Here is a 23067-nt window from a genome sequence, read left to right on the forward strand (position 1 = left end):
GTTGAGCTGTTTGTGTTGTTTGTGATATTGTTCCTTTTGGTATTTGTTTTATGTAATTAGTACTGACTCCGTTTAAATGTTTTAAAAACTGTGGTGATCCATTCGGGGGTGGTGAGCAGTTATTGAGCAGGTATGAGACGATGCACATGGGATAGTTGGGATGAGTCATCACGTAGCAGTTTTAGAAGTCTTCCGGTGTGTCGAGCTTTTTGTAGTTGTTTTGTAGTTGACAGTTTTGAGAACCTTATATTTTTCCCTTTAACAGTTTTAGAGTTTGGCTTGTATCACTTAAACTTTATTATCATTTAAATATGTTTTGTTATTGTCTATTTGAGTATCATTGCCTCGGGTAATCGAGATGGTGACATTCTCATACCTTAAGTGGTCCTGGTAAGGCACTTGGAGTATGTGGGTGTCACAGACTTCCACAAAGGTTGTTGTTGTGGTGGATCATGCTGTCAATATTTTGACTAATGCTGTAGGATCTTTGCAAGAGGTATTTCATCTTTTTTTACTTGGTTGTTAACCTTTTTGGTTTTATCTTTTCATCCACTTTTCATTTTTCTAACCAGGGTGCATGTAATACCTCGGTTTTATGAGCTGTTGGGTACTCTATCGAGTAGGGCTTACTCTGTCGAGTAAGTTAGTTTTACATTCTAGAGTACGTTCTGCCTGATGGGTACTCGATCGAGTAGGGGTAATTTGATCGAGTACCTTAGTTACTCGATCGAGTATGTCGTGTTATACGTGTTTTTGGCTGGGTTTGATAGCACCGCGTGGAAAGGTTATATAAAGTATTTCCGTCAGTTCTTTTTACTTTTTACCTAAATTTTAAACCTTTTACAAAGAAAACAAACAACGTCAGTTCTCTTATCGCATTGCTATCAAATCAAAGAGGCTAGGGTTGTCGAATTTCGGAGTTCTTTACACCGTTAAGATCTTCGTATTATGGGTAAGATCCTTATACCGTTTTTATGTCAATTTGTTAGTATTGTTTAAACCCTAATTGGGTGAATTGGGGATTATTAAGATTATTTTTGATTGTAGATTGTAATTATATGATTATGTTGTTATAGGAGGTGATTTCATAGAGAAACGCTTTTAATCCGCTGCTCATTTCATTCCAGGTAGGGTTTCCCTACTCAGTTATTGTGTAAATGATTATAAGATGGTTGTTTGGTTGATTGGCATGTTGATTATATCGTAATTGGTTTTTGACATTGTTTATATTGGTATTGTGATTGGTTGTTGTTTGTCTGTGGTTCGCGAGGTACGCCCTCGGCTGAGTGGAGTTACTTTTGGGAGTGGCTTCACGCCCTTGATTCGCTCCTTGTGGTTCCTGTCACAAAGGGGATATGTACATTAAAGAACATGAGTTATTCGCTCGATGGAGATGAGCGGGGCTTAGGTGGGAACGGCTGCGGTTCCACACTGGCGGTGTGGAATATCTGTTACGATGGATATTATGGCAGGGCTACACATTTTAGTGTGTAGTCAGATAATTGGTGATGTGACGGTGTTGGAGGATTGTGATTGTGTAACTGTCTGTTGTTTTGTCTTATATTGTTTATGCAGTAACTAACCCCGTTAAAATATTTTGAAAACTATGGTGATCCATTCGGGGATAGTGAGCAGCTGTCTAGCAGGTATATCTTAGATGCGGACGGGATTGGTTGGGGAGGGAGTCACCACGAGTCTGATAGTAGTCTTCCGCTGTTGTGTCATAAAATTTTGTTACTTTAGTTGGATTTGGAACAGTTGTATCGTACTTTTCAGTTTTGGGTTTGATGTAATCACTTTAAAGTTATCTACTTAAGTACGTTTGTTGATGGTCACTTTTGATTACAATTGTAACACCCTCATTTATTTAGGAGCTTTTAGCTAGACATCCCAAGTAAATGAGAGCTTTACCATCTCGTTTTCCCAAGGTAGTGAATAACAAAGTACAACAAACCAAAGTATTTAAAATTAAAACTATAGTGAGAACATGTTTATTACAATTTAACTAACTAAAACTTAATATAAAATAATTACAACTCGCAGCGGAAATAAATAAGGTGATATAATTGTTCTATATGATCTAGACTTCAACTATGGTCCAAGTCGAGCTCTCATCCCAATGCTCCTGAGTCAGCTAATCTTTTGTACCTGTCAAATCTGCTCCCCATAAAACGGTTCACCGCAGGTGTTCAAGAATACACGGTCAACCACGAGGTTGAGTATGAATAAACTAAACAACAGTAATAATCCAAACCAAAATAGATATTCATCAAATTTTCATCACTTCATCCGTACAACTCACTTACATCACTAGCAGTAGCACAACCCCCTGAACACCGTGCTATGCTCAACTCAACTGGCAGTGGTACTTTCATACCATGCTCAACTGGCAGTAGTACCCTTCGTACTATACACAACTGGCAGTAGTAATCACTTACTATGCGCAACTATCTATGGCAGTAGTAATTACTTACTATGCACATCTGGCAGTAACGATTACTCGCTATGCACAACTGGCAGTAATACCCTCCGTGTTATGCTCAACTGAATAATCAACTCTCCATACCAAATATAACCAACAACAAAAACTCAATAATAATCCCGTCATACAGCTCCGTCAACAACTACACATATACTCCGTCTCCAATAATAAATCACAATATTAACATTAATCTTATCAACCGTCACAATTAAATATTCATTCACTTAACAATAAAACCCGAGTTGAGTAAGAAATTCCTACCTGATAAGCAAATATTCCGTATAGAACGCTCCAAGCAAAGCAAAGCAATTCAACACGTAGAAACCCAATTAAATCGTCTCAACAACTCCGTCACCTAATAATATCATTATTCCAATATTAATTCATTTATACTTTTATTCATTATTTATTAATCCACAATTTACATTATTTAATATCATTTTTATTCATAAATTATTATTATTAATTATTATTACGAGATACGAATACCCGAGTCAGACTCACTTAAAAACCCGACTCAAACTACATACAACTACCCACATAAAAAGAACCGTGTAAGACTCACAAGAACCCTCCACCTCACGACACCATGCTAAAACTCCCCTTCATACACCTCCCCAAAACACCCATGTAAACATGCTCAACCACGGCCACCAAGCCTGCCACCCCTACCCACCAGATGCCTTCAGTCCCAGCCACCAAACCACGCCCTGAAAACTAGCTACAACCGACTCCAACCACCACAAGCGCACACCCTAGAAGCCACAACCATGAACATCGAAAACCGAAAACCCGACGCACAATGACTCAACTCAACATATACACCACCCTACCACCACCGTGAAAACCCTACCATCACAAAGGTATAAAGAACGATGAAAACCGACACCTCTATCTCCGGGATTTGCTAATAATGCGAAGGGAATAGGCAACGTAACTTGGAACTTCTCCTTGATTGTGATTTTGGTTTTGTAAAAGTGTTTTATGAAAAGATGACGAAAGTATATATATTAATTCGCATTATTAACAAACTCATCGCAAATCACCCGTAACCCGACTTACTCGATCGAGTAGGTCACTTACTCGATCGAGTGACCCTTACTCGATTGACTGCCAAGCTTACTCGATCGAGGACCCTACATGCAGACTACTGTTTTGCATAAAATCAAACTTACTGGACAGAGTAAGCCCCACTCGATAGAGTACCCCAAGACACATAAAACCGTAGTATTACAGTCTTCCCTCCTTAAAAAGAACTTCGTCCCCGAAGTTCAAACCACAACCAAAATAAAAGCACACTAACATCCTCCCGACACAACAACATAAACAAAACTCAACATAAAACTCCGAAACATACTTCCCAAACCAACTCAACCCGACTCAAAAAAACTACTAACTATATCAAAACCAACATAAAACATGTACAAACTCTATGCGAGCATATTCTACCCCCCTAAAATAAACAAGGTTACATCCACGTAACCATACATAACTGATCAAAAAGAGACAGGTACCGCTCCCTCATAGCCTCTTCCGCCTCCCATGTAGCCTCCTCAATCTCATGGTTAGACCAAAGAACCTTAAGCAACACTGTCTCACCATGTCTAGTTTTCCTAACCTTTCGATCAAGAATATGTTTAGGCACCTCAAGATAAGACAAGGACTCATCCAGCTCTATGTTCTCTACCTCTAACACATTTGACGGATCACTAACATACTTTCGCAGCTGAGATACATGAAACATATTATGCACTTTATCCAAAGCAGACAGTAAAGCTAATCGATAAGAAACCTCACCCACATGATCCAAGATCTCATATGGTCCTATAAACTTCTGGCTCAGCTTCCCTTTCTTACCAAATCTCATGACCCCACACATAAACGACCCTTTCAAAAGAACCTTGTCCCCAAATTGACACTCTATATCCCGGCGATGCAGATCTGCATAACTCTTTTGTCGATCTGGGCCGCTCTCATCCTCTGCCTGATCAGCTTAATCTGTTCCACCATCTCATGCACCATCGTTGGTCCTAAAACCACTGCCTCAGCACTATCGTCCCAACAAATCGGACTCCTACACCTCCTCCCATTTAATGCCTCAAATGGCCCCATGCCAATACTGGTGTGATAGCTGTTGTTGTAGGAAAACTCAATCAAATCCAACCTCTGCTCCCAACTACCACCAAAATCCATAACACAAGCTCGCAACATATTCTCTAAATTCTTGATGGTCCTCTTCGTCTGGCCATCTGTCGCATGATGAAATGTTGTACTTATCTTCAAGGTAGTTCCCATAAACTCCTACAACTCTTTCCAAAACCGTGGGATGAATCTCAAATCTCTATCAGACACTATGTCCTTAGGCACCCCATGCAGTCAAACCACCTTTTTCCGATAAACCATAGCTAACTGTGTCTTAGTCCATGTATCTTTCATTGGCACAAAATGAGCTGACTTGGTTAGTCGATCCACTATAACCCATATCATGTTTTTACCCTGTTGACTCTTCGGTAAACCCAGTATAAAGTCCATAGAAATGGACTCCCACTTCCACTCAGGTACCTCAAGAGACTGAATCTTACCTTGTGGTCGTCGCTGCTCCCCTTTCACTCTCTAACAAGTCAAACAACGAGCCACGAACTCAGCTGTTTCTTTCTTCATCCCAGGCCACCAGAAAGTCTTCTTTAAGTCTTTGTATAGCTTGTCACCGCCTGGATCTACCGAGTATGGTGTGAAATCAGCCTCTGTCATGATTATCTTTTTGAACTCCTCATCATTAGGAATACACCACCTCCCATCAAGTCTCACACTACCATCTGTATGAATAGAGAATCTAGACACTGTCATTTTCTCTACTCCGGCTCTCCACTCCTCAATATTGGGATCCAACGCCTTTTTGCTGCGAATATCATCATAAAGGTCTGGCTCCACTGTCAAATCCCCCATAGTATCCTCTTTTTGGATCATATATATCCCGAACTTCCCCACCTCATCTCTCAATCTTATCAAAGATACAGCCGTGCAAAGAGAATGCACGTTCTTCCTGCTCAAAGCATCTGCAACCACATTGGATCATATATATCCATGTCATAGTCCTCAATCAACTCCATCCACCTCCTCTGTCTCATGTTCTACTCCTTTTGAGTGAAGATGTACTTGAGACTCTTGTGATCTGAAAACATCTTAAAGGTCGCCCCATACAGGTAATGTCTCCAAATCTTAAGAGCAAACACAACTACACCCAACTCTAGGTCATGTGTATGGTAGTTCTCCTTATAAGGCTTCAATTTCCTAGAAGCATAGGCAATCACTTTCCTATTCTGCATCAACACACAACCCAACCCATTCTTTGAAGCATCTGTATACACCTCAAAGTTCTCACTCCCTTCAGACAATGCTAGGATTGGAGCTGTGGTCAAACGCTCTTTTAATGTCTGGAACGCCGTCTCACAACTGTCATCCCAACGAAACCTGTTCTCTTTCCTCATTAAAGTTGTCATAGGTCTAGCTATCTTGGAGAAATCTTTAACGAACCGTCGATAATACCCTGCTAAACCTAAGAAACTTCTGATCTCTGCCACATTCTTTGGTGCTTCCCACTTGGTAACTGCTTCAATCTTTGTAGGATCCACAGCTACCCCTTTCTTTGAAATCACATGCCTCAGAAAAGCTACCTCCTCTAACTAGAACTCACACTTGGATAACTTTGCATATAGCTGATGTTCTCTCAAGGTCTGCAACACAATCCTCAAATGCTCATCATGGTCCTCTTTAGTCTTAGAAACAACTAAGATATCATCTATAAAAACCACCACAAACCGATCCAAGAACTGACTGAAGACCCAGTTCATCAAATCCATAAACACGGCAGGTGCATTAGATAACCCAAACGGCATCACCACATACTCATAATGACCATACCTCGATGTAAAAGTTGTCTTTGGTATGTCCTCTTCCCTAATCTTCACTTGATGGTAGCCTGACCTCAAATCAATCTTAGAAAAGACTACTGTACCGCTCAACTGATCAAACAAATCATCTATCCTTGGCAAAGGATACTTGTTCTTTACCGTTACTCTGTTCAGTTCCCTATAGTGGATGCAAAACCTCAAGCTCCCATCTTTCTTCTTCACAAACAAAACTGGTGCTCCCCACGGTGATACACTAGGTCTAATGTATCCTTTCTCAATCAGATCATCCAACTGCTTCCTTAACTCATCTAACTCCTTAGGACCCATAGGGTACGGTGCCTTAGAGATTGGCCTCATCCCCGGTTTTAGCTCAACACTAAAATCTATCTCCCTCCTTGGTGGCAACCTCGGAATCTCCTCTAGAAAGACATCTGGAAACTCTCCCACCACTGGTATCTGCATAACTGTCAGACTCTCCACTCTATGATCCCTCAGATGGCACAAGATCAACGGGCACCCCTTCCTCAGATAGGACTTCTAGGTCACTGCTACTATCAACTTAACTTTGGGTCTGACAACAAACCCACGATAAGACACACTAATCCCCTTAGGACCTCTTAGAGAAACCTTCTTTTGATGACAATCTATCTTAGCCTTGTACTTTCCCAACAAATCCATCCCGACTATCATCTCAAACCATCTAAAGGAAACTCTAACAATTCTACAGGTAGATCAACTTGCCCAACTATCATAGACACACCTCTATAAAACCGCCCACAAGATACAGACTCACCGAAGGTATAAAAACTTCCTCTCTTACAGACTCATACCCACGCAAACCCAACCGTTTAAAATGACTCTGATGCGTGTCTTTTATATGATGTTTTACATCCCATTTTACACGCATTTCAGAGCTCATTCATTTAGTTTATGCTACATTTCTCCCTATTTCCGTCTACTTTTGTATTTTTGTACATTATTGCAGAAATGTGAAGAATCCAGCTGAAATCTAGCTAAATCCGTCCCCGAGTATCCTGCATTGCATTTGACGTGAAGTATTCGCTTAAGGAACGAGCTTGGTGCGCAATTCAAGGCCCAAAAGACAAATCCACGAGATTATAGAAGTCAAGTAGCAAGCTAAAGCGATCGATCGACCACTACCATCGATCGATCGACCAACCTGCGGTTCCGAAGCTATCAGACATCAAGAGCGATCGATCGATCGCCATGCTTAGTCGATCGACCAAGCTGCTATCCTAGACGAAAATTAAAAGATCGAGGAACTTGAAGCCCATTATGTTTAGGTTTTGATAATAAGTGTTACGTATGTTTGCTATATAACGTAACCTAGAACATCAGATACATGCATCCAGTTTTGATCCGATTTTTATCTAAGTTTCACATTCAGTTTTAGAATATCATAGTTAGGGTTTGGAATATTGGTTGCATCGGATTTTCATTCATACTTCTAATCATTCCGTTACTATTCTTCTGCAATTTTCGGTATTCCTTCTGTTCTACTTTCAGTTCATCTTTATTGCGTTGTTAGATATAGAATTGTTAGTTAGAATCCAAGCCAATTATCGTTTATGTTAATTGTCTGTTCTATTATTTCAAGCATGAATTCTTCTTTCTATTTTATTAGTTTTATTGTTGTTATCATCCTTAGTATGAGTAGCTAAATAGTTTGTGCTAGGATGTAGGGGAATTATAGCGTAGGCGGCGTAGTATTAATTTGGACTGAAATCGCGTGTCAGTCGATCGACTGCCATACCTGGTCGATCGACTGACCACGTTAGGTTACCTTTCGTTTTAATTGATTTTAATGTTGTATTTAACGAATCGAATGCATGCGAACAGTTAGATGCTTAATTTATGATTGACCCATTAGATCGAAAGATAGGGAAAGTTGTTAGATCACCAATTGAAATGACTAAACTGTGCTGAGATCGAAAGATAGGTAAAGTTTAGATTATTAGTCACTTTTCAGGACGAGAGTCAGTATTAGTGATATTAGGGACTTATAGCGAGATCGAAAGATGCTATTTGTTAAGAGTGGACTGAGAGGACATCTTTATTTCCCGCCTCACATGTGTTCGATTTGGACCTATTTAGTATGCTGCCGCCGTAACTATTGTTACCTTAGACCGAATTTAAACAACTAGAAATTACGTCTGCCTCTCTGTGGTTCGACCCGACTGCCGCTAGCTATAGTTGTAGTTGGAGATTATAAATTTATTTTTGACACCTCACGACGGGTATCAAATTTTGGCGCGTTGCCGGGGATATAATTGTTCTAATTTTTAGTTGTTTTTATTCAGTCTTTCTTTAGTTTAAGGGACTTCCGTTCCTTAAACTTTTCTTATATTCTTTTTGTAGTTTCTTCTTATGCGCAGGTCACAGGGTGGTAAACTACTACCATAAAATCCTGAGATCGAGAAATCCTTGCGCGAGTTGAGACGATCACAAAGGGTATTACCGACAGAGGAAGAGCTGAGTACTCTGTCAAGCTACTACGAGAACGCCCTGTTCGAAGGAGATCTACCTACATCTCCTGCCTCTATTTCTTCAGCTGAGACGGTTACTTCTCCAGAAATCCCAGTCATGGCTGAAGAAGCAACCATTGCTAGTCACTCAGAGCCTACAGCTGCGAATCTCTACAAAGGATTCGAACTACCTGGGGAGGCGAGAAAATTCGAGCCAAAGCCTTCCTATATTAACCTGGTTGAGAGAAACCAGTTCGGGGGAGCTGCAAATGAAGATGCAGCCAAGCACATGGAGATTTTTATTGATTATTGCTGCTCTATACCCCCGCCGGCCGGTGTGACCCAAGATTAGATCAAGGAGACCATGTTCATTTTCTCTCTTCGTGACGCTGCAAGAGAGTGGTATAGAGATCTGGATCGAGCCGCCCATGGGATCACCGACTGGAATTCCTTAGCCCTGGCATTCTACAAAAAGTACTTCTCTGCCTCGAAGACGAATGCCATTAGAGCTCAGATCACGAGCTTTAAACAAGAGCCAGATGAGAACTTTCATGAAGCATGGGTCCGTTTCAAGAAACTGGTGCGAACCATACCGCACCATGGGTTCAAAAAATGGAGTCTTTGCAACCAGTTCTATAATGGGCTGTATGACGATCAGAGGGCTATTTTGGATCTTTTGCACCAATGGCCGATTTGCTGAGAACATGGGAGAGACTAAGGGGTGGAAGATCATGGATGATTTGGCCACTCATAAGGCTAAATATGGGAATTCGAGAGGAAACCAGAGGAGAGCTGCTGAATCTTCCTCTGTTGCTGCACTAGAAGCTCTCACTGCAAGGTTTGGCAAATATGAGTTAGGAGGAGCTTCCAAGGGAGGGATGTACCATGTTAACGCTGTTTCAGACGGTCCTTTCGTCTGTAGAAGATGTGGAGCTGAGGGGCATATCTCAGAAAATTGTTCTGTCCCCTTTGAGTCTTGTGCTGCCTTTCAACACTATAGGTAGACAAACACGTACTATGAGCCGAATGTCCACCCCAACTTGAGGTGGAGTAGCCGAATGTCCTGAATCCGACTCAACCTCCACAACAAAGAAGAATGACTTATGTGCCCCTTCATCATAAACAACAACAATACCAAAAACCTCCCTATGTGCCGCAGCAGCAGCAATCCCAGAATTCCTATTTTGCTGAGTTTAAGAACTTGCTGCTGAAGGAGTCCTAAGCTAGAGAGGCCGGGATGAAGCTACTAGAGATCCAAATCGCTCAATTGGCTAGTAAGAGTACCACTCGAGTTCCCGGACACTTACCGACTCAAACTGACCAGAAAGAGACCCTGAATGCCATTACTTTGAGGAGTGGGTCTACCCTGGAGGGGCCTGCTATGGTCGAGGATGCCCCTGAAAAGAATGAGGCGGAACCGAGCCAAAAGAAAGCTTTAAGGAAAAATAACAAGAACAAGGCGTCTACCAGGTACATCAGTCGATCGACTGATATACCCGGTCGATCGACTGATATTTTGGGTTACAGGAGCTTCGAATCATGCATTTCTCGGTCGATCGACTGAGCAAGGTGGTCGATCGACTGAGGCCCCTGCTGATATTGAGAAATTTCGTCCTTCAATGCCCGATAATTTAAGAGACCATTTGTTCCGGGGTTCGACAACTCCGAAAGTATTGGGGCAAGACCCGAGTGCTGATGGGTTCGTCCCGATTCCGAAGTTCGACCCAATTTCGGTCAATGGCTCACATTTGAGACGGTCTGAGGAGGGTTCAAGCTTCAATACGGAGAAGGTGGTGGACTTTCAGCCTAAGTCCACGGATGCCGGCATGCGAGACTTAGAGGAGAGGGCTAAGATACTTCTCTCAGCCCCATATCCAGAGAGACTAGTGCCGACGACGGAACAGGTATCTTTCAATAAATTTGAAAAGGTTATTCGTAGTTTGAATGTACAAGTTCCTTTCCTTGAGTTGGTCAATCAAGTGCCTGCCTACACTAAATTCATTAAACAACTCCTGTCTAAGAAAAAGTCACTTGAAACAGTGCATACTGTCGCACTGACTGAGGAAACTTGTTCTTATCTGTCTCACACTGCGCCCCATAAACTAGCTGACCTAGGTAGCTTTTCTGTTCCTTGTAATATAGGTACCTTCTCTATTGAGAAGGCATTATGTGACCTAGGAGCTAGTATAAGCGTCATGCCCCTGAGCCTTGCTAGGAAGCTCAAATTGACTAGGTTCCCAGTGACAGATATGACAGTACAGATGGCTGACCGATCTGCGGTCCAGCCAATAGGAGTCCTAGAAGACATCCTCGTACAAATAGGGAAGTTTTTCTTCCCTGTTGACTTTGTCGTCCTAGATATGACTGAGGATGCCCACATACCTATCATTCTAGGTAGGCCGTTTCTGCACACTGCTGGTGCAGTTATTGATGTTGGTTAGGGACCACGACCTTCAAAGTGGGGAAGCATTCTATTGTCTTTGCCCAGCCGGCTAAGAAAAAGGACCCCATGTGGCCTGTAACTTGTAATACGGTTTCTGACAAGAAATCGTACTTTGTGCTTCCTGATTTACCTATCTCTATTCCTATTGTAACTTCTCCGCCCCAGATTGGGAGCAAATTGGAGCAAGATTTGTCTATTTCTGATATTGCAGGAGCTGGTTTGGGGAAGGAAGAGCTGCAAGTCACTCTAGCTGCGAAGAAGCCAATCATTTCACGAGGAGGACTTGGTTGCCTTAGCTATGCCACAGATGAGGAAGTTGATGACGAACCGGTCAAGGCAAGGGAGTCCGACTTGGACTTTGACGAGTCTGAAGAAGTCATTGACTGGGGAGATGATGAAAGTGTTGATCCGTTGAGCCATACGGACGTGGAAGCTAAGAAGGGTGTAGCTGATAAGATAAGCACCGTTGAGGCTACCTCTAGTAGCCAGAAGCCGATGAAGTGGGTCATTCCGTGGCCGTTCTTGATCAACTACTAGTTGATCACATATTTTCCAAAACATTTTATTTGCTTTTGTTAGACACTTTTTATTGCTTTTGTGTGCGCGAAACTTCGCATTTTATTTTGCTTGCTTAGGATTTTATACACTTTAGACTTTGCTTTGGGTTTTGCGCAATTTTGGACGCGTATTATTGTGCATTTGCAGGTTTTTAGACCTCTTTAGCTCAAGAAATTGAGAAAATACGAAGAAATAAGAAGTTACAGCAGTATCTTCAGTCGATCGACTGGCCTGAGTAGTCGATCGACCAGTTTGCAGGTTCCAGGAGCTACTGTTCCTTTCACCTCAGTCGATCGACTGAGTTTTGAGGTCGATCGACCGACCTGCACTGCTGTACCTGTTTACGACCTCTCTCCTGCTATGTTTGGTCGATTTGCGGACTTAAGGGAGTTTTCTACTCCACTTTATCTTCCGTCATTTTATTTATTTCTTCTATTTTTCCCAATTATGCACATAATACCGCTTTATTATTGTCTTTCTCGATTTTATGCGTGGTGTTCTGTTTGTCTTTTCAGGTACCTATTAGTAGCACTACTGGCTACTGAAACCTCCTAGCTCACGCTGGTTTGGGGAGGTTTCCTTTTGCTGCGCTCAAAGTCTTGTGAGTTCCCGAGTTCCACTTCACGTCATTTTTATTTGTTTACTTTCACGCAAATTCCCCTTTCTCTTTTCTTCATTACATTATTGTGCACAATGAGGACATTGTGCGATTTGGTTTGGGGAAGGGTTTTGCGTCGCATATCATTTGCTTGCATTCACGTTTACATTTTGTTTTGCATTGTTTATTTCATTCTTATACTAAAAAAATTCAAAAAAAATTGAAAAATTTCAAAAATTTCAATAAAATGCACGTTTATTTTAGCATATAGGTTGAGTCAGAACGGTAGTATTTTAAGGATGATATTGCATTTGCATCTGTTTTTTGCCTAAGCCTTGTTAAATTGACATGATTATTAGTAGAATCGTATATGCATATCTATGAGTTTTCGTTAATTATTTGCTGAAACTTGAGACTTGACTTAGAAAATTGGCAAACTACATCATATTTCTGAGATTTAGAGCCTATAACTGGTGACATCTATGACCAGTTTATCTAGGATGTGAGTAGTACTCCTTATGAGGCATGTTACATAAATGTGCATAAATATGAACTTAATCTGCTTAATACCTGTATGCATTCGGTATGTGGTTAGTTGACACATGTGGTAGAGGTTTCCCTTTATTCGTTTTGCCCATGAACCCCACACTGCCAAAAATAGCCTTTTTGTCCCATTACTACATCCTACATATAGCCTGTCCTTTGTCAAGCTAGTAGTCCGTGTTCTTGGGATTGTTACTTAGTTTTTGGTTGTAAATGCTCTTATTGAGATTTAGTTGGGAGAATGAAAAGAAAGGAAGGAAAGAAACAAAGTTGAAAAGAAAAAAAAGAAGTGAAAAAATGATTCAAAAAGAAAATAAAAAAAAGAGGTTCTGTACTGTTTAAGCGGTCGATCGACTGGCATTATAGGGCGATCGACTGAGGTTCGAGAGAAAGAAAAAGAAATCAAATTCGCATAATTCAAATCCTTATGTTTTGGCGATTATTGCTCCCATGTATTATTCATATCTTATGGGGAGTTAGTTGATTACCTTTATACCTGGAGATTGTGAGAATTGTGCTTGCTATAGCACCGTTTCATTTGTTTTTGAGCAAGAAGTTGGATGTTGCCATATGGTTCCTTTTTTGTACTAGCTTGATCACCTGTACCTCCACTTTTCCATAAATGTTTTGCCTCTTCTTACCCATACCTCACATATCCACATATATACCTCGACATGTGTCATGGTCTCTTGTTGGTTGGAATGCGTATGTACGGTTGTAGAGATCGTTTTCATATTATATTGCAGGCATGTTCTTATGGGTCATAGTTAGGTGAGTGTCACTACAAATGAATTCTTTCTATCTTTACATTTTTCACCTGTGCTTATTTGAGTGATGTGAGCGACCCGTGAGAGTCCGATTTGATAAGTCTCTACAGTTGACGGTTCAACATGTTTTTAACGACTTCATAACTCGTGTGCATGATTCGCAATGCTAAGTGATTGTTGGTTATTGCATTAATATGGTTTAGGCTTTACATGTTGTAATTCGCTCTGAGATTGAACTCGTTCCATTAGGTCATTAGATCGAGTCTAGTTCTTGCTTGGGGACAAGCAAGGGTTTGGTTTGGGGAAGTTTGATGCGTGTCTTTTATATGATGGTTTACATCCCATTTTACACGCATTTCAGAGCTCGTTCATGTAGTTTATGCTACATTTCTCCCTATTTCCGTCTACTTCCGTATTTTTTTACATTATTGCAGAAATGTGAAGAATCCAGCGGAAATCGAGCTAAATCCGTCCCCGAGTATCCTGCATTGCATTTGACGTGAAGTATTCGCTTAAGGAACGAGCTTGGTGCGCAATTCAAGGCCCAAAAGACAAATCCACGAGATTATAGAAGTCAAGTAGCACCTAAAGCAGTCAATCGACCACTACCATCAGTCGATCGACCAACCTGCGGGTTCCAGAAGCTACTGTACACTGAAGAGTAGTCGATCGACTGCCATGCTTAGTCAATCGACCAAGCTGCTATCCCAGACGAAAATTAAAAGATCGAGGAACTTGAAGCCCATTATGTTTAGGTTTTGATAATAAGTGTTACGTATGTTTGCTATATAACGTAACCTAGAACATCAGATACAGGCATCCAGTTTTGATCCGATTTTTATCTAAGTTTCACATTCAGTTTTAGAATATCATAGTTAGGGTTTGGAATATTGGTTGCATCGGATTTTCATTCATACTTCTAATCATTCCGTTACTATTCTTCTGCAATTTTCGGTATTCCTTTTGTTCTACTTTCAGTTCATCTTTATTGCGTTGTTAGATATAGAATTGTTAGTTAGAATCCAAGCCAATTATCGTTTATGTTAATTGTCTGTTCTATTATTTCAAGCATGAATTCTTCTTTCTATTTTATTAGTTTTATTGTTGTTATCATCCTTAGTATGAGTAGCTAAATAGTTTGTGCTAGGATGTAGGGGAATTATAGCGTAGGCGGCGTAGTATTAATTTGGACTGAAATCGCGTGTCAGTCGATCGACTGCCATACCTGGTCGATCGACTGACCACGTAAGGTTAACTTTCGTTTTAATTGATTTTAATGTTGTATTTAACGAATCGAATGCATGCGACCAGTTAGATGCTTAATTTATGACTCACCCATTAGATCGAAAGATAGGGAAAGTTGTTAGAGCACCAATTGAAATGACTAAACTGTGCTGAGATCGAAAGATAGGTAAAGTTTAGATTATTAGTCACTTTTCAGGACGAGAGTCAGTATTAGTGATATTAGGGACTTATAGCGAGATCGAAAGATCCTATTTGTTAAGAGTGGACTGAGAGGACCTCTTTATTTCCCGCCTCACAGGTGTTAGATTTGGACCTGTTTAGTATGCTGCCGCCGAAACTATAACGAACCGACCATCCTAGTACCTCTTTTTTTATACTTGATTTCATCCATTTTTTTAGTTGACTTTATTTTATTGCTCATTTGTTGTAGACCAAATCCAATCAAACCCCCACCTTATTGTTACCTTAGATCGAATTTAAACAACTAGAAATTACGTCTACCTCTTTGTGGTTCGACCCGACTGCCGCTAGCTATAGTTGTAGTTGGAGATTATAAATTTATTTTTGACACCTCACGACGGGTATCAGACTCGATGATACAAAAGACTGTGATGCTGCCGAATCAAAGAAATCAAAGGTAAAAACTCCATTAACAAGAAATGTACCGGTGATAACGTGAGCATCATCCTCAGCCGCTTTCTTCTCCATCATAAACAGCTTGCCACTGGCCTTCTGCCCACCTCCATGGACAGTACTAGCTGAGGTAGTCGGTTTAGCAGCCAACCCCTGGTTGTTATTGGTGTTTTTAGCCGGTCTCTGATAAGAATTACCGCCATTGCGGTTAGCCCCACCATTGTTGCTTTGACCTCCCCTGTTGTTCCATGACCTAGCCGGCCTATTACTAGCATAACTCTGTGTAGGACCCTATGAGAAACTCCCCTGTGACGGTCTCTGGAAACCCCCACTTACCGCACCGGTGCACTCATGTCTCTTGTGGCCCACACCGCCACAGTTATAACAGGTCATACCCCAACTGCCACCACTACTACCACGACCACGCCTGTATGACGCCCCAGCACTAAACCCCGAGCCCGATGAATATGCTCTTACCTGATTATGGTTAATCTTCTTGTAGCTGGACTGACCACCACCCTTACTCTCAGCTTTCCTCTTCTCTGCACCCCTCTCCTTGGTCATCTAAACCAATCTCTCAGCCCTCCCAGCTCACTCATTGACCTCCTTCACATCTGTAGGAACTCCCACCGGTAGCCTCTCCATAATCTTGGGGTCAACCCCTTCTCGAATCTCAAATCCAAGTTCTCCTCACTCAGCCCCGTGTCTTCACCGTAAATAGACTTCTCATTAAACTTGCGGTAGTACTCAGCTACCGTCATCTCAGATGTCATCCTAAAATCATCAAATTCTTCTCTCAGCTTACTCCTCACATGCTCCGGCACAAACTCACGTCTCATCGCTTTTCTGAACTCATCCCAAGGTATCGCAGGTAGCCCCTATTTCATATACATCTCCCTAGCACCCACCTTAACCTTATCCCACCACTCACCGGCCGCCTCCCTCAAGTAGAACGCAACCTGTTCCACTTTCAACTCCTCCGGGCAATGAACTAACTCGAGAATATTCTCCATCTCCCTGTGCCAATTATCTAGTAGAATTGGCGCCCCGGTCCCCTTATACTTCATAGGGTTGAACCTAGCTATGTGAATGCTGATTTTGGAGTGATCAACATCCTTATCCTTTCCCACTCTTTTCAAAGCTTCTGTGAGAGCATCTTGATGCTCCAACATCTTTACTATATCATCCACGGTCATACTCTCTGCTCTAGCATACCACTACAACGAAAACGCGGGAAACCGACGGAAAAATTAAGGCCATACTGACGGCCTTTCCGTCGGTATTTTAATTTCCTGACGGACTCTTTTTTCCGTCGGTTAGGCCGTCATTAACCCGCGTTTTTTTTTTGTAGTGTACAAAGCGGTCCTCTATGGCGGAATCTTACAACTATATAAGAGAAAGGTAACCATAAACACTCATACCACATCCCAAAACACGCATAAAACCTGTATAGAACCTACTCGATCGAGCCCCTACGCCTACTCGATCGAGTTGAGGTCACTCGATCGAGTTGCCCCACTTACTCGATCGAGTACCTCGACTCCAGAACCTGATCAGAAGACTCACAAAAACACACTCAATCGAGCTGACTAGCCACTCGATCGAGTGCCCCAACCTACTCGATCGAGCACCCAAAAACCTACTTCTGCCCAGAAAACATAAAACTACCTACTCGATCGAGTCATACCCACTCGATCGAGCCTCTCACCTACTCGATCCAATGCCCCCCACTCGATCGAGTCATCCATACTCGTTTAAATACCCGTATGTTCATCTTTCTTTCCCACTATCTATACTGCCAACATAACGACAACAACAATATATATATATATATATATATATATATATATATATATATATATACAACTCTTTATATGCTCAACAAAACAACTTTATTCTATATTTCTAACATACCACATTGTAAAACAAACATCATGCCTTCATTCATCCAACATACAAATCACATATTCATCACCTTTTTATTCCATACCCCTATCCTCCACTTTCATGCATCCACCTATTCACACCACATGTTATTATATAGATACACAAATAAGAAGATAACACATAACGATCCCGACCCGTACCCCATGTGACCGGTTCAAAGTTATAGGGCGAGTTCGCGACTTTAGGACGTCTCCCAAGCCTTTGCATTAACTCCTACAACTTCTACCCCGGGTTCATTTTAGTTTGACTCCCTATGTTCATTAGGTTCATTGGTTACAGGTTTCAGGATCGTCGCTTTGATACCACTTTGTAACACCCCCATACTCCAAGTGCCTTACCAGGACCACTTAGAGCATGAGAATGCTACCATTTCGGTTACCCGAGGAAATGATAATCATAAGACAATAATGAAACATACTTAAAAGCAAAATACGGTTTAAAGTGATTACATGACAACTCCAAAACTATTAAACTGAAATACAACGTACTCAAAATGGTCCACTGGTAAATCTATCAAAACTACAAAACATCGTCTGACACATTGGAAGACTCTTCTAACTGCCATGTGATGACTCATCCCAGCTATCTCATATGCGTCATATCATCATACCTTCTCAATAAATGCTTACCATCCCAGAATGGATCACCACAGTTTTTAAAACATTTAAACGGGGTCAGTACTAATTACACAAAACAAAGCCACAACGAAACAAATGCCAAACAGCTCAATCAACACACAATTCTCTAGTCTCCATAACCAATCTCCACACAACTGAATACACACTAAAGTGTGCAGTCCTGCCAGAGTACCCATCGCAATAAGTACTCCACACCGCCAGTGGGGGACCGCAGTCGTACCAACCAAATCCCCGCTCATCAAACACTGAGCGATAAACCCAAGTTTCCTTAATGTGCACATCCCCTCCTATGGCGGGTTCCACAGAGGGCGAACCAAGGGCGTGAAGCCACTCCCACAAGTGACTCCACTCAGCCAGGGATGCGCCTCGAAGATCATAGACAGTTATATAACAATAATTATACAACACTACCAATAATCACCAAATCAGAATTCAATGCCACAACGATATACAACAACAACAGTAATCACCAACCACACTTATGTAATTAATCCTGAGTAGGGAAAACCCTACCTGGAAAGCAACACGAAAACAGACGATCAAGTAGCTTTCTCATAATCTCTCCTCAATGAACCGTCCTCCTATATATACATACATATTATCAGTACCATAACCACATCATCACTAACCCCTCCCCCCAAAATCCCCAAATTAGGGTTTAACCAAACTTAACGAAACGATAAGAAAATTATATGTAGAACTTACCCACGACGCAAGGATCACAAAGGTATAAAGAACGATGAAAACCAACACCTCTAGCTCCGAGATTTGCTAATAATGCGAAGGGAATAGGCAACGTAACTTAAAACTTCTCTTTGATTGTCATTTAGGTTTTGTAAAAGTGTTTTATGAAAAGATGATGAAAGTATATATACTAATCGGCATTATTAACAAACCCGTCGCAAATCACCCGTAACCCGACTTACTCGATCGAGTAAGTCACTTACTTGATCGAGTGACCCTTACTCAATCGAGTGCCAAGCTTACTCGATCGAGTACCCTAAAGACAAACTACTGTTTTGCATAAAATCAAACTTATTCGACATAGTAATCCCCACTCGATAGAGTACCCCAAGACACATGAAACCGTAGTATTACATGACATATATAAATGAATCTTCCCTTACGTATTCTTATCATGAGTTTCAATAATGTGATCGCACCATTGCTGAGAACACATACTCCAACAATCTCTCACTTGTCCAAGACAAGTGTGCATCACCAATTCTCTTGTCCTATTACAATCTCCCACTCAATGCAAGGTGTCTTGCAGGTCGTTCTTGCATTTGATCATATCTTGAGTGGTATCCTCGATCTGGAGAGTAACTGTCTGACCGGAATTATCTACCGTAGATACTTTCCGAGTGTGGCCACGCATTTCTAGTTCACTACTCCTCGAGTGGCCTTGAGATTTTAAATAACCCTGACAAGGGGTAGACAATTCATATCGCACTATTCCCTTCGTACACCCACAGTTCATCATGACCCAAAAGATGCACACTCACCCCCTTTTGACAGAATGGCTTGGGGCAAAAATCAAGGTCAATCAAAAACTATGCCGACTTGGGCGAACAGTCTCTTGTCAAAGAATCAACTTAAAAGAATACTATAGTAGCTCTCGCCACGACCAGGCTATATAAAATTGCCAGAACTCTATAACCGGTCACAGCCCAACAGAGTGTCCCATACAGTCTGCCTATCTGATCGATTAGTCATCCCATATGACCCTATGGCACTTGAACTTGCCATCAATCGACTAACTCTCTAGACTCTAGCAGACGTGACCTCATATAAGTGACTAGGGGCCAATACTATGGTAATCCATTTCACATAAATAGGGTTCAATATTGTCTCGACAACCTATTTGGAAAATAAAGTATTATAAGAAAAAGGTTTTGAATAAAACTTTAACGATGAGTGCATTATCGCATATGTAAAATTGATACAATATCAATTACTACATAATCTATAATTCATTTTTAATCTTGTATATAGTGGATCATCTCAATTCAATTGACATGGTATGACTTATCATGCTAAGCCTATGAGAAGGCTTTGGTTAGTATGTCTTAGAAACACTTTGTATTTTCCTAACCTTACTATATACTTTTTCCCTTGTTATGTATAATCTTTATTATAAAACTTTTGAGTAGGTGTCTAGATCCAATTTATACATAGGCTTTCTTGCCTTAGAATAGCTCCCTCTGTCCTCACAGTCAGTAGGGATAGGACCTTCAGTTATTGGAACGAACTACCATAGTTCCTCCAATTCACAAAACCGAATCCTAAAATCATCCCTTCCTTCTTGCATATCTCATTATTGCAAGTGTACTCAATTTTCGTTGTGTATATCTCATTGTTCAATTGCCTAGGACGTTTCTAGCAGATATCCTCCTTAAAAAATATAGCCAAGATGGTTCTCTAACCATCCTTATGTGTTTAGAATATGGTTTTTGTGTAACTCCTTGCACATAAATCCATCTCATTTCTAAATGCTTAGCTTCATATCTTTAGTACTTCCTCAGTACTAACTAATGAACTATGTGGCTATATAGAGACTTCTCTCAAGGATTCGATTTGTAACATCTCGTTATACTCCAAGTATACGAGGTTTAAGAATGGTAATACATCTTAGCGTAATGAATTAATCCCGCAGCGGAAGCAAATGGATTCAATTTCTTCATGTTCAATACTTTTGAACTTGTCAGGATTCTTATTAACATAAGAATATTAACTTTATGCTAATATCCATCGAACTGGATATCTTAGAGATGTATTATTCTTCTTCTAAGTCTTTTATCACTCACAGTGATCAATATGTCATTCACATGTAAGACTAATAATACCACCGTTCTCCCACTAAACTTCATGTATAAACAAAACTACTCGACAAATCGAGAAAAGTTTATTACATGACTAAAACACGCCATTCAACTCCTTTACTTCTACTTAAGATTTATTCTTAAGTTCGTATCCTACCTTAGGATAGTTGCGATTTACAAAACTCATGCAAGATGATTTTAAAATCCAACAATCAAATATTATGAAATCCGAATTTTAACGAAGTGTTGGAATTTGTGTAAACCTCTTACCACTAATCAACCAAGTCATGGAAACATCTTAATGTTCATGTTCAGTTCGGACTTTCTAGAGTTGAAATTAGATAAAGCATCTTAATATGTTACAGGTTTGCTACTTTCAAAAATAACATGACTCCTGTCCACTTAGGTTTCGAAAAAATAATTACTGATTTTGACCAAGAATGAACATCTTCCTACATCTTATTCTCAGTTGTGGCTCTTGAACATTTTCTCCCACTCTGTCTTTAAGAAATAATCCTCTTTTCTTTAATAGACAGCATCACGAGCCACAAACTCTTTGTTCCTGTGATCATGTTGGAAAAAAGAGCACATGTTTACTATCGAAACAAGCTACAATTTAGGTACCATGCCTAACCATATCTTATATGAAAACTAGATGCTTGCTTTAACCATGTTTTATGTTAGTGGAAATTTTAAATGCCAGACAAATTTTATAACAGAAACTACCTTCAACTACAGTGAAAAGATTCAATCATATCTTAATGAAAGTGATCTTGTGATACCATATCACACTCTTTTTGGTGCAGATAACAGTCATCACTTTATTGTTCTCATCCTAAATAAAGTACTAATACTTTGAATTTTATACATCATAAGAAGAATTGATTGAACTTAATCAAATAATTTCTCTTCTCACCTCATTAAGTGGATACCAAGTATCTACCTAGTTCGTCGGTAAAAGAGAAGAAGAAGTAATAACCTTCTCTGGCAAACAAATTGGATGGACTACAAGCCTCCTTGTGCTAGTTCTTGGGCTTGGAGGAAGGTATGTGAAGTAAAGGAGATTTTTAAGGCTGCATATGGTCAAGGTAAGTGGACTGATGCTGATGAAGATTATAGCATTAATGTAGGTTATATCTGGCTGACTCAACATAATCTGGACAAAGTGACTTGGTTCAAAAGTGTTTGGAATAAATTCATTATTCCAAAGCATTCTTTCATTTTGCGGCTACTTAATCATGAACGACTTCTAACATTGGATAGCCTTGTGAAGATAGGTATTACTCATCAAACCAATTGTTTTCTCTGTGGAATACATGCTGAGACTCATACACATCTTTTCCAGGAATGTGTGTTTGTTAATAGATGTTATACTAAACTACTTGAGTGGTTGCAACTGCAAGTTTCTGGCCAGATCACTGCTACTAAAATGCTAAAAATGAGGAACTACACTGGCTTTATACGACTTCTTATGAGCTCTCTGATTGCTGATGTGCAATACAAGGTCTGGACTTGCAGAAATGTGTGCAAAATTGAGGGATATGTGACTCATCCTGTTACGATCATTAATCGTGTAAAGGCTGATTGTAGGATGTGGATTATGAATGTTCATGTTGGCAGACTGAAAAGAGAGGAGATTGAGTGGTGTACTCGGAGAGATTTAATGTAACTTAAGTTTATTGTAGTTGCTTTAGTGTTGCATTAGAGTCTGAAAACATTTGGAATGGTTGTACTGGTGATTGGTAGCCTGTTTGGGCTTTGCTTATAATATTACTTACATTTTCACCAAAAAAAATAACCTTCTCTGATTGAAATTGTATTCGACCATACACTTCAAAGTGTAAATAGGGTGAATATCTTGCTCTATTCATAATCCTTTTTGCAGAAAAAGTCATGAATTAACTTGCTTTGAATACAAGATTCGCACACACTAAAAGATTCCCTTTCAAATGGTTTGGGAGACTAGTCAAAACTAGTTTCTAAATGTGATTTTC

The 23067-nt window shown here is 40.4% G+C and overlaps 1 protein-coding gene and 1 non-coding gene across 2 annotated transcripts; one reads left to right on the top strand and one right to left on the bottom strand.

Annotated features, from left to right (window-relative positions):
- Positions 1-9378: 9378 nt before the first annotated feature.
- On the bottom strand, positions 9379-9485 carry LOC141636137 (small nucleolar RNA R71). Its single transcript, XR_012540770.1, has one exon. It is a non-coding gene; the product is annotated as a small nucleolar RNA R71 (small nucleolar RNA).
- A 12588-nt stretch (positions 9486-22073) lies between these two features.
- On the top strand, positions 22074-22742 carry LOC141628739 (uncharacterized). The gene has a single exon (XM_074441837.1). The coding sequence runs from the start codon at positions 22074-22076 to the stop codon at positions 22740-22742; it is 669 nt and encodes a 222-aa protein (XP_074297938.1).
- The last annotated feature ends 325 nt before the right edge of the window (positions 22743-23067 follow it).

Source organism: Silene latifolia, chromosome Y, assembly GCF_048544455.1.
Source record: "Silene latifolia isolate original U9 population chromosome Y, ASM4854445v1, whole genome shotgun sequence".
Lineage (NCBI taxonomy): Eukaryota > Viridiplantae > Streptophyta > Magnoliopsida > Caryophyllales > Caryophyllaceae > Silene > Silene latifolia.

Coding starts and splice junctions, on each gene's coding strand:
- LOC141628739 (XM_074441837.1), top strand. CDS start 22,074: ATGGACTACAAGCCTCCTTGTGCTAGTTCTTGGGCTTGGAGGAAGGTA.